The sequence below is a fragment of the Elgaria multicarinata genome, chromosome 21 (assembly GCF_023053635.1).
Source record: "Elgaria multicarinata webbii isolate HBS135686 ecotype San Diego chromosome 21, rElgMul1.1.pri, whole genome shotgun sequence".
NCBI lineage: Eukaryota > Metazoa > Chordata > Lepidosauria > Squamata > Anguidae > Elgaria > Elgaria multicarinata.
In genome coordinates, this window is record NC_086191.1 from 10517420 (window position 1) to 10530319 (window position 12900).

General features: G+C 44.6%; 1 protein-coding gene across 1 annotated transcript; it reads right to left on the minus strand.

Moving 5' to 3' along the window:
• Positions 1 to 1235: 1235 nt before the first annotated feature.
• On the minus strand, positions 1236 to 10443 carry FCER1G (Fc epsilon receptor Ig). The gene is made up of 5 exons (XM_063146145.1): positions 10139 to 10443; positions 5485 to 5576; positions 3967 to 4014; positions 3295 to 3318; positions 1236 to 2757 (listed from the first exon to the last, which is right to left on the minus strand). The coding sequence occupies exons 1-5, from the start codon at positions 10188 to 10190 to the stop codon at positions 2659 to 2661; spliced, it is 315 nt and encodes a 104-aa protein (XP_063002215.1). The 5' UTR covers positions 10191 to 10443; the 3' UTR covers positions 1236 to 2658.
• Positions 10444 to 12900: the final 2457 nt, after the last annotated feature.

The following is a 12900-nucleotide window of genomic DNA, read 5'->3' on the forward strand; positions in this document are numbered from 1 at the left end:
ATAAAGCAAAGCCACATTAATGCCCCACAAACAGACACAATTAAGTGTGTTGCACAAATAATACACCCATAGCCCAAAAAGTACTCCGTTACTATATCCAGTCAGTTACTTTTATTTTGATTTTTAAAATGTGCCATAAGCAAGAACAACGTACTAGAAGTAACAAGCCGGTCCAGCAACAAAATGTTGTAGTAGGGGTGCTCCACTTCAGTGTGCCAGTCGGCCATGCCTTATTTCAGGAAACTCCACTCCATCCCTCACTTTGTCCCTCCCCCACCACCGCCACTCCAGCCCTCAACAGGCAGCTAAGCCTGCTCAGTCCTCATTAGGCTGTTTTAGGGCATTATCCCCCCTCCCCTGCTACTGCCTTTGGGTTTTTCCTCCTAGAGAATTTTTATACTTGTGCAAACCTTGGGACTTCCCCAAGCCAGCTGATACCTTCCTCTTTTGTATGAATGTTGACCATGTATTTTATGGTGTTTGCATGTGTGTTGCACACTGCCTCGATCCAGAAATGATCAAGAAAATGGTTGTCCCTTAAGGTTCATTCTCTGTCTCTCTCTCTCTCTCTTAAGGATGTCTGAGAATTTTGTTCCTGTTCACAAATCATGCAAACGTGTTCTGTTTGCAACCCCAAATTCATGAACTTGTGTTCATGTTTGTAAGTGTGCACTTGTGCAACATGTTTGTCTTCCCTGCTCTCTCTTACCCCCCTCTCTTACAGATACAGATTATCTGTACTGCTGCTCACAAATTAAAACATGTTGGGGGTTCCTCCTTCTAGGGTGACCATGTGTCCTACTGCCCAGAGGATCGTCCTCTCTTTGAAGGCATCCTCTGTTTGAAGGGTATCTGATTCCCAATTGCCTAACAATATCAAAAGCTTCCCTCCTCCCCTTAATTTAGGTCACTAGAAAATAACACCGGGGGAGGGGGGGAACCAGAAGTAGATTTTTTGGGTGAAAAATATATGAGCTTGCTTCTGGTCCTGATCACAAATTCCCGGGCTCGGCCTGTGCTCAGAAGCACCCTGTTCCTCAAATCGTAGTGTTTAGCTACTTACTTGAGCTACTGTTTTGCACTTGGCTGGACCTCATGATTCTAGTTTTTAAAGAAAAGCGCTTTACCTCCCTCTGCATTGAATGCTAACCACCATCTCCAAATTCCCAGTCCCTTTGATCAAAGCCTTGTCAACTGCACAAATTCAACCCATCCATGACACTCGTATAATCACATTTTGGATCATAGTATTTATTTTTAGTTGAGGCCTTTAGGTGCAGCTGCAAGCAAATTATTAATAAGTTTGACATCAATGTACATAGGCGCTTACAATCTCTATAACAACTTTGCTGCTTTGAGTGCTATCTGTTTTATATCCTTGTGTGAAGAGTTTTGTACTTTATACAATATATTTTGGTGGTTTTTAATTTTGGTGAATCGCCCAGAGAGCTTTGGCTATGGGGTGGTATAGAAATGTAATAAATGAAATAAAATGAAACAAATAAACGTGGGGGAGGATAAGAGGGGCAAAGGGATAAATATGAACACCTGCAATTTACGTGTATTTCTTATAGCTTCTGAAGCCTCGTGTGGCGCAGAGCGGTAAAGCAGCAGTTTCTGCAGCCGAAACTCTCCCGACAGCTTGAGTTCGATCCCAGCGGAAGCTGGTTTCAGGCAGCCGGCTCGGGTCCATCCTTCCATCCTTCCATCCTCTCGAGGTCGGTAAAATGAGTACCCAGCTAGCTGGGGGAAAGGGAATAATGGCCGGGGAAGGCAACGGCAAACCACCCCGCTATAAGGCCTGCCAAGAAAACGTCAGCGAAACCTGGCATCCCTCCAAGAGTCAGCAATGACTCAGTGCTTGCACGAGAGGTTCCTTTCCTTCTTCTTATAGCTTCAGGGGCGAATGGATAAGATGTTCAACCTAAAACATTCCTGGATACTTTTCTGGGACGGGGGAAGAGGGACAGAGGAAGACCTGGGGGTAAACGAGGGCGGTAGAGTTGGAGGAGAAAAATATGTAATGGGGAATATATGTGTCAAAAAGCACAAATACACATCACAACAATCAGGGATGTTTTTCCAAGTTACTAAGGGAAGGCATAGGCAGTCTGGTGTCCTCTGGATATTTGGGACTACCGCTTCCCATCAACCCTGACCATTGGCCCTGTGAGCCGGGGCAGATGGGAGTTGCAGTCCAACACACCTGGTGGGCGCAAGGCTCAGTTATGGACCATTTTGAAGCAGAGAGACTAGGCAGGGCACCGACTTGCCCCGGTCCCTGTGCTGGCCTCGCTTTGGCCAATGAGGCAGAAGAAGCTGATGGGATTATCGAGTTACGTGACGTACAGAGCACTTCTATTTTTGTTTTAAATGCAAAGTGGTTCATAGGATTTATAAACAAGAAACGATCAATGAAACAGCATGACAGTGTTAGTCCAACACAACTGGTGGGCAAAAGGTCAGGGAAGGCTGGTCAATGCCATATAAACCAAGCGTGCAAGGTCCCAATGGGATGGAGTCTTCCTCACTAGGCCAGCAAAGGGTGCAAAGATGCTCCGTCTTCTGGTATCAAAATATAGTTGTGCAATTTCAGGTGCTGGACCGGGGGGGGGGGGTGCGTTGTCTCTGCAAGCCCCACAAGACAGGGGAACCCGCCTATTTCATCAAGGGCCCCGCTTCAGGGGGCTGCTCTTGCAGGTTCGATTTGGGGAGCTCAAGGGTCGTATACGTTTCGGGGTCTTGAGCTTTAAGGCCCTGTAGGGAAGGAAGAAGGGAAGGAAGTCACCGCAGAGTGATAAAGGGAAGGTTTTCAAAGGCCGCCTAACTGTAGTTAGCTCAGGGATAGGGGAACCTCAGGCCCAGGGCCTAAATTTGGCCTGCTTGAGGTGTGTGTGTGTGTGTTAATTCAGCCCAAATTTGTACAGTTTTCCCCCCATTCTAAAAATGCTTCTCCTAAGGCTGAGTTAGTGGCAGTAACGGCTTTAAACTAAAATAATCTGGCATTTTTGTATCTTTGGCCCCTCCCCTTTGGCTCTGCCTACCATTGGACCGCAGCCCCCAAGCGCCTCTCAGATTTTGGCCCTCAGGCTGAGCGAGGTTCAACACTCCTTACTGAGTTATATTTTACGGGCTAGCTGTGGTCTATTGGGTCCCCCCCCCCCCCCGCCCTGTTTTATCTCTTGTTCACTGCTTTGAGTGTTGTTGTTTTTCATGTATTTTTGAAAGTGGCAGATGCTTTGCTCTGCTTACACACCAACTCTACCCAAGAGAGGAACCTAGACAGACACTTACGGTATAGATTCCTCCGTCCACTTTCTGGAAAAGAGGAAGACAGAGAAATCTCAGCGGAACAGGAAGCAAACCATCGAAATGCATTTGCTTCCACATTTCCCACATCTGCCCATCAGCCCCTTCTGTCAAAAATTATGAAAACAACTCCGGAAATAAATAAAAAAACAGTGCAAGACACAACACACCCTTTTGCTAAGCATTTAGCCCAAACAAGAATACCTTCTTCATCCCCCACCCTGTGTCAGGTAGAAATTCAACTGAAATTTACTTCAATACTGGTGACAAGACACTGTCCTGCACTACACCTGAGGGCAGGAGGCTAGTTTAGGGGGGGGGAAGGACAAGGGTGCATGGCACACACAGTAAGAAAGCTACCACTGCTGCCCCAGGTATCTGCCGCCTGAGGCAGTTGCCTCACTCTGCCTAATAGGAGGGCCAGTCCTGCACGTGTTCCAAGGTTGTTGAAACCCAAGAGTGTTTACCTGGGCATGCCAGGTAGTGCCCAACTCTAAATGGCTTCCAGGCCTTTAGTACATCTGCCCTCAATATCCCCTGACCACCCTTGCCCAGGTCACCTAACGCAACACACCGAAAGAACGCCTGTTTGAACCCTTTCTACGAACGCCATATTGAGACTAAATATTACAATAATGAAATGAACGAACGGCATACCTCGTAAATGGCGCAAGGGTCAGGTTTTGATTTCTTCCGATACTGCATCTAAAGCAGGGAAAGAAGCCACACAGACAAACCATTGATAAAGATGGGGTAACGACAGGGATTAAATCCAAATAGTAGGTCTCTTTCTCGCTAGGCTTCCAGACAAAGCTTTTCCTGTGCAATCGCCCTGCCTCAAACACGGAATTTTAAAAAGAATCCAGATGACGTCTTCCATTTGTGAGCCTCCTGTGCTTTTCCACTGCTTCCCTATTTTCCCTACCCCCAAAAAAAATCCATTAAAGAGGGAAAGACGGAAGAGTTGCACCGCATCTTTTGACTGATAGCACTAGGAGCTCTCTTTCAATCACTCTCTCCTTTTCAAGCCCTCTAAGGAAAGCAGAAAGGCATGTTGACTGGATAGTGATACCTGAGTCTGCTGTCCAGGTGCTGATAACTGTGATCTGGTTCAGACAACACGCTAAACCATGCTGCTTAACCACAAAATACAGTATCTGCCTGTATTTTGTATTTGTGTTTTTAGACTGTTGGTTGTTTTATTATGGTTTTAATTTGTGTGAACCGCCCAGAGAGCTTCGGCTATTGGGTGGTATAAAAAATGTAATAAGTAAATAAATAATAACTAAATTAAGGGAATTCAATGCATTCCTTTAACCATTTTGTGGTTAAGCAGCATGGTTTAGCGTGTTGTCTGAACCAGGCCTGTGTGTGGGCAATTTCAAGTCTCTGTCTTCTTTGAATTCTTTATCTTTAAAATGTGGACCAGACATCCCATCAGATAGAGCAGGAAGAGGTAAGCCAATGCCCTCCAGATCTTTTGGACAACAACTCTCATGAACCCTGACCATTGGCCATGCCAGCTGGGGCTGGTGGGAGTTGCAGTCCAAAATAATTGCAGGGCACCAGATCCCTCTGTATCCAGACTCACACCGCTTGGGACGAGTCACGACCGGATAGAGCTGTAGAATTAAAGAATTCTGAACCCAGGAATTTGTTTTGAGCATTAAAACTGAACTCTCTTCCCCACAAGATCTGTTAGTTGCAGTGGTATACTTTGGAGGAGGGAATCTCTTTGTTATTAAAAAAATTGGGAATCAGTCATAAATAATTGCCGACCTACAGCAATTCATCCCAAGAATTAACCAGTTCTACTATCCGCCTAGTCCTGATTAAAGGAAATTAAAGAATCCCGCTTTGTAACACCACCCACCTGATTCGCATAGGAAGGTATGGAAAGATTAATGTAGAAGTCTGACTCTATAAATTATTCTGACAGCTTGTTGATTTGTAAATGATTTAGCCAACTACTGTATATTTCTAATGAACCCAACAGACAAGAATCCTCTATTATCCACTTGTAAAAATATTTTATGTATGATTCTATGAAAATCTAATTGATTTTTTTTTAAATCTGCTCCCTTCCCCCATGCTGTAGTCAGAACTTTTAATGTATCTATTTATTTTTAATTGAAGCCTTGAAGCCCAAGCCACTGGAGATCCGTGGAAACACACCTTAAGCCTGCAGTAGAGGAACGTGAGGATAATACCATAGACGAACAGAATTCCATCCAAGACGTAGCACAGCTGAGGTTCTCTCAGGGCCTCTGCAAAGGAAACAAATAATATTTGGTGATTTCTTCAAGAAGGGATTAGCAGTGAAACAATGTTTTAGGGACAAAGACCAGCCATGGAGCTGAAGTGATTTACATCGGAATACCGATGGTTGTCCCATATCTAGATCAAAAATAAAAGCAGCCAGGTTACACATGCTTGATCGATCACAAAAAAACCCAAAAGGTAGGTGTGTTGTCTGCAAAACAACTATAATTTTTAGAAAATCCAACCAATGTCAAGCAGTGTCTATGAACGCATGAAGAATTTGATCTTTGCAAGCGCTGAGGTGAATGGACCGTACAAATGGTCAGATCAGAAGTGGGTTATCCACCGGATTTCGCATTGCTCAGTCAAACATGTTTTCTGAATGTGTATTTTACAGATAAATCTATGTCTAGAAATGCATGTTGACATGAAAAAGTTTGTGCAAATTAAAAGGGGGAACCTATCACAAATGAAGGCAGAAACAGGAAGGAAGAGATTTATCGGCAGGCAAACGTGATGCAGCCTGGAAATAGACTGGTGGGTCCACCTCCGTCCCTTAGTATCAGAGCCACTTTGCCTATTTACATCAGCAGCTGGGGAGCAGGAGAATACTACTGGAGTCATGTCTTGCTTGTGGATTTCCCAGGGGCATCTGTTTGGCTACTGTGGGAACAAAACGCTGGACTACATAGACCCTTGGTTTCAAAGCAGGGGTGGGCAATCTGTGGTCCTACAACTCCCATAAGCCCTAGCTAGCATAGCCAGTGGTGAGGACTGATGGGAGCTATAGGCCAAAACATGTGTAGGGCCACAAATTGCCCTCTCCCTGTTTTAAAGTATATTAAGGAGGCATCTCGTGGTGTGTGGGTTTTTTTGTGTGTATTTGCTTGTCTTGAAACATGAGGCTGTTTTTGTTTGGGCTTCCTATCATGGCACCAGAACTCTATGTTTTGAACTGTGCCTCCAGGCTCAAAGACGAGATAAGTGCTGTGAACAGGAATTAGTCTCTACCACCTTGGCCCACGGCGCAGAAGCATCTGATAAGCTCACACTCTAAACCACAGGTGACAGCAGTTCTGATGCTGTTAACAGGACCCAAGTGTGAAAATAAAATCGATGCGGGTGGGGGGAAGAGAGGCTACCCTGTTCCCATAATCTCACCACCAACCGTGTACAAGGTGTGTGTGTAAGTATTGAGAGAAGCTTGCAGAATGTCTGCCTTAGGTGACCGCACCATATAAACGTGGCCAATTTTGCTGTCTTTTTCCAGAAGAGGTTTTGGACAGAACCAAATGGCAATTTTAGAATGGGGCTGGGGAAGCTGGCTCCCTCCAGATGTTGCTGGACGATAACTCACAACTTCCCTGAGGATTAGCCAACATCTGGAAGGCCACACACATTCCCCACCCCTATTTGGAACCTTAAGGAATACTAGTACAACTTCAAGCATAGAATTATCTAAGGCAAGATGTCCTACATAGAGTCACAACAGTGGTCAGTCTCAGCCTTTCTCACCCTGGTGCCTCCCAGATGTGTTGGATTGCACCTCCCATGGCCATGATGGGAATTGCAGTCCAAGACATCTAGAGGCTACCAGGTTGGGTAAGGCTAATCCATCTAGTTGGTCACTATGTGAACAGAGTGTTGAACTAGATGGATCCTTGGTCTGATCCAGCATGGCTCTTATGTTCTTATCCTGCTCCTCCAGATCTTTGGAACTCCAACACCCATAATCTCCAGCAATTGGCCATGCTGGCTGGGGTTGATGGGAGTTGAAGTTCAAAACATCTGGCAGGCAGCAGCTCGGGAAAGACTGGGTTAGAGTTATGAGCAGTATATATTTTATTTATTTAAAACATTTTTGGTTGCCTTTCAGGGCAGAAGCCTCCTAAGGTGGCTAACAACAATAAAATACATAAAAAGAGTTAAGATATTAATAGTGATAAAAATGTAGTAACAAGAAAAAAGCGAGAAACGCCCCCCCCCCGCCCCGACAATAAAACCAGCAATAACAGCAGCCATATCAAGAGAAGGCCATAATAAAATAATATGTTTTCAAGGCCTTCTTAAAAGCCTGCAATGACAGAGTATGTCAGACCTCCGATGGCAATTAGTTCCAAAGGTGTGGAGCCACTGCAGAGAAGTCCCTCTCATGTGTGATCACCTCCCTAATTGCTCTCATGGGTGGGCAAATGAGAAGAGTCCCTCTTGCTGATCTTAAGGTGTGGGCAGGCAGATATGGATGAAGGTGGTTCTTCAAGTAACTTGGTCCCAAACTGTTTAAGTCTTTCAAGATCAAAAACAGCACTTTGAATCACACTCAGAAACACACCAGTAACCAGTGCAGCTAGCTTAGTATAGGCATTATGTGATCAAAATGCCTCACCAATACTTGGGCAACTGCGTTCTGTACCAGCTGAAGTTTCTGAACAGTCTTCAAAGTCAGTCCCACATACAGCATATTACAGTAGTCCAGCCTGGACGTGACTAGTGTGTGGGTAACTGAGGCAAGGTCCATCTTCTGCAGATAGGTCCACAGCAATGGCTGCTTGGAACATGGCAAGCCGTTAAAAACAGCTACTGGGGGCATGTCACTGTTAGCGGTATCTTAATATGGCCAATGTTTACCAATGGGAAATGCCTCTGCGTATGCGTGGGCCATACAACAGAGGTGGAAGCCTGCCTGCGGGCTCCCCTGACGTATTCGGCTGCCCGCTGTTGGAAACAGGATGGTAGGCTACATGGAAATTTGGCTTGATGAAGGGACATCAGCACAGAGCTGCTTTCACGTCAGTTGTTGTTTATATGAAGTTGTGGTTGATATGACAACTCTAAATAGATCTTGACCCCATGCATTTTACTCCTGCCCCTACTGGGGGGCATTCCAAGAAATTAAAACCACCCTCTCAGCTGGTCTGACACAACATGGTTGCGCCTAATAGTTCACCTCCTGACAGTGCTGGTTCCACTTTTGTTTAAGATATCCAAGTTTTCCTTTCTGTTCAATATGGGTGGGGGAAATTTGTGGCTCTCCAATGCTTGCTTGATTCCTAATTCTCATTCTCCCTGACCATTGGCCATGCTGGCTGGGGCTGATGGGCTTTAGAATCCAACATCTGGAAGGGCCACAGCTGTCCCCTCCACCCAAGGTTTAAGAGAGCCAATTTGTCACCGCTGATTACCAAAAGAGCCTAGTTGGAGATGACGACTCTCAAAATAGCGGCAGCAAATTCTGGCCTTGTGTCTGTTGGCCAAGATGTCGTTTGGCTAATGAACTTTAATTCTAAAAGAAATGTATTATATGATTTCCCCCTCAAGCCTACTAAACCATTTGGGAAAGTCCTATGGGCTAGTAACATGGTTTGCAAGCATTAGAAATAAAAAAACCCAACAGATCTCAGAGCAGTAGCTGTGTTCATCTGGCTCTGCAAACACAAAATGGAGTCTTGTGGCTTCCTTCAGTCTGACTGAACAATCGCAAAAGGAATTTGAGGACAAAAGTGGGCTCCAGTCCACCAAAGCTTATCCCACAACAAATCTGTTTAGTCTTTAAGACACCCTGAGAGTCTTTTGGTTCGTGTTTCTTAGAAATAAATAGATATACATGATAGACAGATACAGTATTGGCCAGTTTTACGTCACAGAATTAAACTTAGCTGGGCGGTATAGTTTTTAAAACAGCCCCAATTCTTAAAAAATAGTATTTTAAAAATAATAGCAGTGCTGCTAAACCCTGTCAGCGCCATTCCAGACTTGTCTCCTCAAAAGCAAGTCCCATCCAGTTCAATGGGGCTTACTTGGGAGTAAGTGGGCATAGGACTGCAGTCTATGGTTATAGAATCCTGAAGTTCATCAATATGTCCATTTTAATTGAACGAATTCAAATACGGTTTACTACAAACTTAAAACACAGGCACTTTTTACGGAATTTGAAACACTTTCATGTAAACAACGCACAGACGAAACCTTAGACTTCCTGGTAGATTTTTCTTTTCATATCCTATCACAGGGACAAACCAGAATCAAGACAACCTCAGAAATACCCACCAAACAAGTCCAGTTTTAAAATAGCAGCTCCCCCACCTCAATCAATCAACTGCAGCTTTAGTTGATTACTCTACCCATTAAAAATTACATCTTCCCATTACTGGAGGGTGTAGTATTTAAGTGTTGGATGAGATCTGGGGAGACCCAGGTTCAAATCCCCCCCACCTTCAGCCACAAAACTGACTGGGTGACCTTGGGCCCTTCGCACGCTCCCCATCTAACCTACCTCACAGGGCTGTTGAGAAGAACAAAAAAAAATGCAAGAGGGCCGTGATCGCCACCCTGAATTCATTTGAGGACAGAAGGGATGAAAATAATAACAAATACTATTAAAATAAATACACGCTTATTTGAAAAGATTCTTGGTGGGAATTAATTACGGTCTGTTTTAAAGGGGGGTTGGAAGTCGGAGGTATCGGTTACGTTCCTTTTGCAATCTTGCCGACATCTGTGAGGGCATGCATGGAAAATCTTCAGAGCCACGAAACGGCAAACCCTCTGGCCCACTGCATGGTTTTACCTGCTTCTTCAGCTGTTAGGAGGACCAGGAGAGCTGTCCAAAGATACTTCATCCTGGAGGCTTGGTTGGAGTTGCCTGAGTGAGCGGTGTCCCTTCCAGAGGCAGGGCCAAGAGGACGCAAAGGCTACAGCGAGGGGAATCTGTTCTGCCTACGCCTTCCGCCCAAGGCAGTGTCCAGCGTCTGAGCTTAGCTTCTGCTGCGCCGCACTCAGTTCAGCAGGACTGCCCACAACCCACAAAGCACATGTTTTCCTGCCCTGGCTGCTTTAAAACTCCTCATTTAATGATAGCCCATTGGCTCGGTGTGAAGTTCCCCTTTCTCTAGCTCACTTGAAGGAACTGGATTGCACAGAGACCAGGGAGAGCTAGAATAGAGGCGCACTGCCACAAAACTTGGGGTGCACTGAAAAAGCATCCCCCCTGTTGCATAAACAGAGATGCTCTAGGGTGTTTTCCTGGAGGGTACCCCAATTTTCCTTCAGGAAGGGAAGCAGAGATCAGAGGAAGCTGCAAACAGATTTTATTTAGTGAAATAGATCAGCTAAGAGGCTCAGCACTTTAAACAAAGGTTAAGATAACATACAGATAAATGTCTTAATACAAAATGGAGTCACTTTGGTTCATTTTGCTAACACCCCCACCTGCACCTAGTGTCTTTCATGCACATCCACCAAAGTAGCAAAGATTCTATTTTTGGCAGGCTACAGCAAGGGTGACATTTGGGGCAGCGCACCCCGAATGTATGCGCCAGCGGATGTACGTAACGGTCTGGGAGCTCACCTGTATAAGGGTTTACCAAAGGTCAAAATGGTCATGTGAATGTGCTCTGGTCTACACCGGTTCAACTAGAGGTCTCCAAAACAGAAATCAAAGCTAGGCCCAACTCCAGCCTAACTCAGCCTCTCTTTCAAGAAAAGTTCAGTACATGCAAGAAAACTACCAGAGGTAGTTTGTCATCCAGAATCCCATCTGTGAAAACTGTTGAAGATCACAGATTTTAATTTAAAAGGAAGGGATAAGTTTCTAGTCCACATGGCTGTTGAATGATATGCCGGTAGCGCCCCATGAGAAGGTTGAGGAAACACTGGTGAGAAACTTCTAAGAGCTGGTTGGGATGAGGCAGGAAAATCATTAACTAGTCAGTCAAACTGAAAGTTTAGATCAATTTGAGGTGGACAAATTGAACTTCTACAGGGAACTGAAATGTCCTATACTAACAGGGTGAGCATCCCACTGTAGTGTATGGGTAGGACTGTGAGCATTAAAAATAAGTCCTGACATCATGGCTAGTCATTTTCCCCACCAACCAAGGCTTGGAACGAACCCTTTCATAGCCTACCACAACAAGTCTCTGTTTCGTGAGTGCATTAAGGCTTTAGTTGGACTCCAAACAATATTTAGATTGCCAGGAAGAATGTGTAAATAAAAGATACGTTGCTCCAATTGCACGATATAATAAAGAAAAAGAAAAAACTCTTGATAACAGACTCAATTGTGTCTATTAACTTGCCTTGGGTATAAAATGTAGCTTAAAAGACGACGCGAGTTACAACCCAAAAAAGCAATTAATTTACTGGAAAGCCCCCTACATTTTAAATCCACAGTTATTACAGTACCACTGAAGGTATGCTTTAAACCAGAGGTCCAAATCCGTCCCAATAAGGTTCTTCAGATGGCCCTGCTCCATCTAGCTTTTCTGCACCTACCCCTGGGATTATGAAAGCTTAAAATGGCTCTTCTACCCATCCATTTTGCCTTCAGCCACACCCACTTTTGCTTTTGGCCCCGCCCACTACTCAAATGTGTCCCACCCCAAAAGCTTCTCGAAAATTGAATTTGGCCACCGGGAGGAAAGAGGTTCAACACTCCTGCTGTAAATGCTAAACATTCGAACGAGAATTTTTGTTGTTGTGAAAATGCGTTCCCTTTCCTCTCTGGACCAATTTCTCCTTTCTGGAAATAGGAGTGTCCTTGAAATAACAGGTCTCACTATCCGATGGCCAAGGGTTTCCAGCCATGGTGGACAGCGAAGAAGCTATGGCACCTCAAAGAGGAACCAGTTTTACCCTGAGTATCGGTTTCCTTGACTTGTATGTCCGCCTGCCTTCAAGTAAGACCCATCGTGAGATTGCACAAGAATACCCACAAAAGCCACAAATCTTCCAATAGAAGTATGCGCTTCAGAGAGTTGCAGCCAACCGGAACGAGGCATTAAAAACAAAAACACGAAATGCTTTTTGGCATGTACGAGATAGGGGCATGCTGAAAAGAGGAACATATAAATCCCCACCCCAGTTTGCATTAGAAGGGGAATTAATTCAGGAAATCCCGTGTCAGACGGGAACTAGGCAGTGAGGAGTAAAGAATGGAGGGTGAATTTAAATGCAACCCCATTATCTTATTTCATGCCCACGGTTTGACCAGCCGCACAAAAACTGATGTGGCCGCATTCAGACATAATCATTGTTTGGGGTTACATCTAAACTGTATGCCACCTTTACAAAACCATGATTTGCAAGAGGGGGTTGCCAAGCAAGGATATTGAACTATGTTTTGGAATGGGTTTGCAAACCACGGTTTGTGCTAACTCTGGTTTATCTTTTCTCTGAATTTACAGAACATGGCTAGCTGGGAAACCCTCAGATGATTGGCGATCCAGGGAAAAGAAAGTTTTATTGTTATAATTTGATTTTAAATACTTCAAATCTTTTTTTTATTATTATTATTATTTCCTGTTCACCAGTTGGGGATCTTACTAGATA

What these genes read in the sequence shown, in the direction of transcription:
- FCER1G (XM_063146145.1), bottom strand. Translation starts at nt 10,190, where the DNA reads ATGAAGTATCTTTGGACAGCTCTCCTGGTCCTCCTAACAGCTGAAGAA. An exon ending in CCTAACAGCTGAAGAAGCAG is followed by an intron (nt 5,577 to 10,138) that starts GTAAAACCATGC and finishes TTTCCTTTGCAG; the next exon opens with AGGCCCTGAGAGAACCTCAG. An exon ending in TGGACGGAGGAATCTATACC is followed by an intron (nt 2,758 to 3,294) that starts GTAAGTGTCTGT and finishes CCTTCCCTACAG; the next exon opens with GGCCTTAAAGCTCAAGACCC.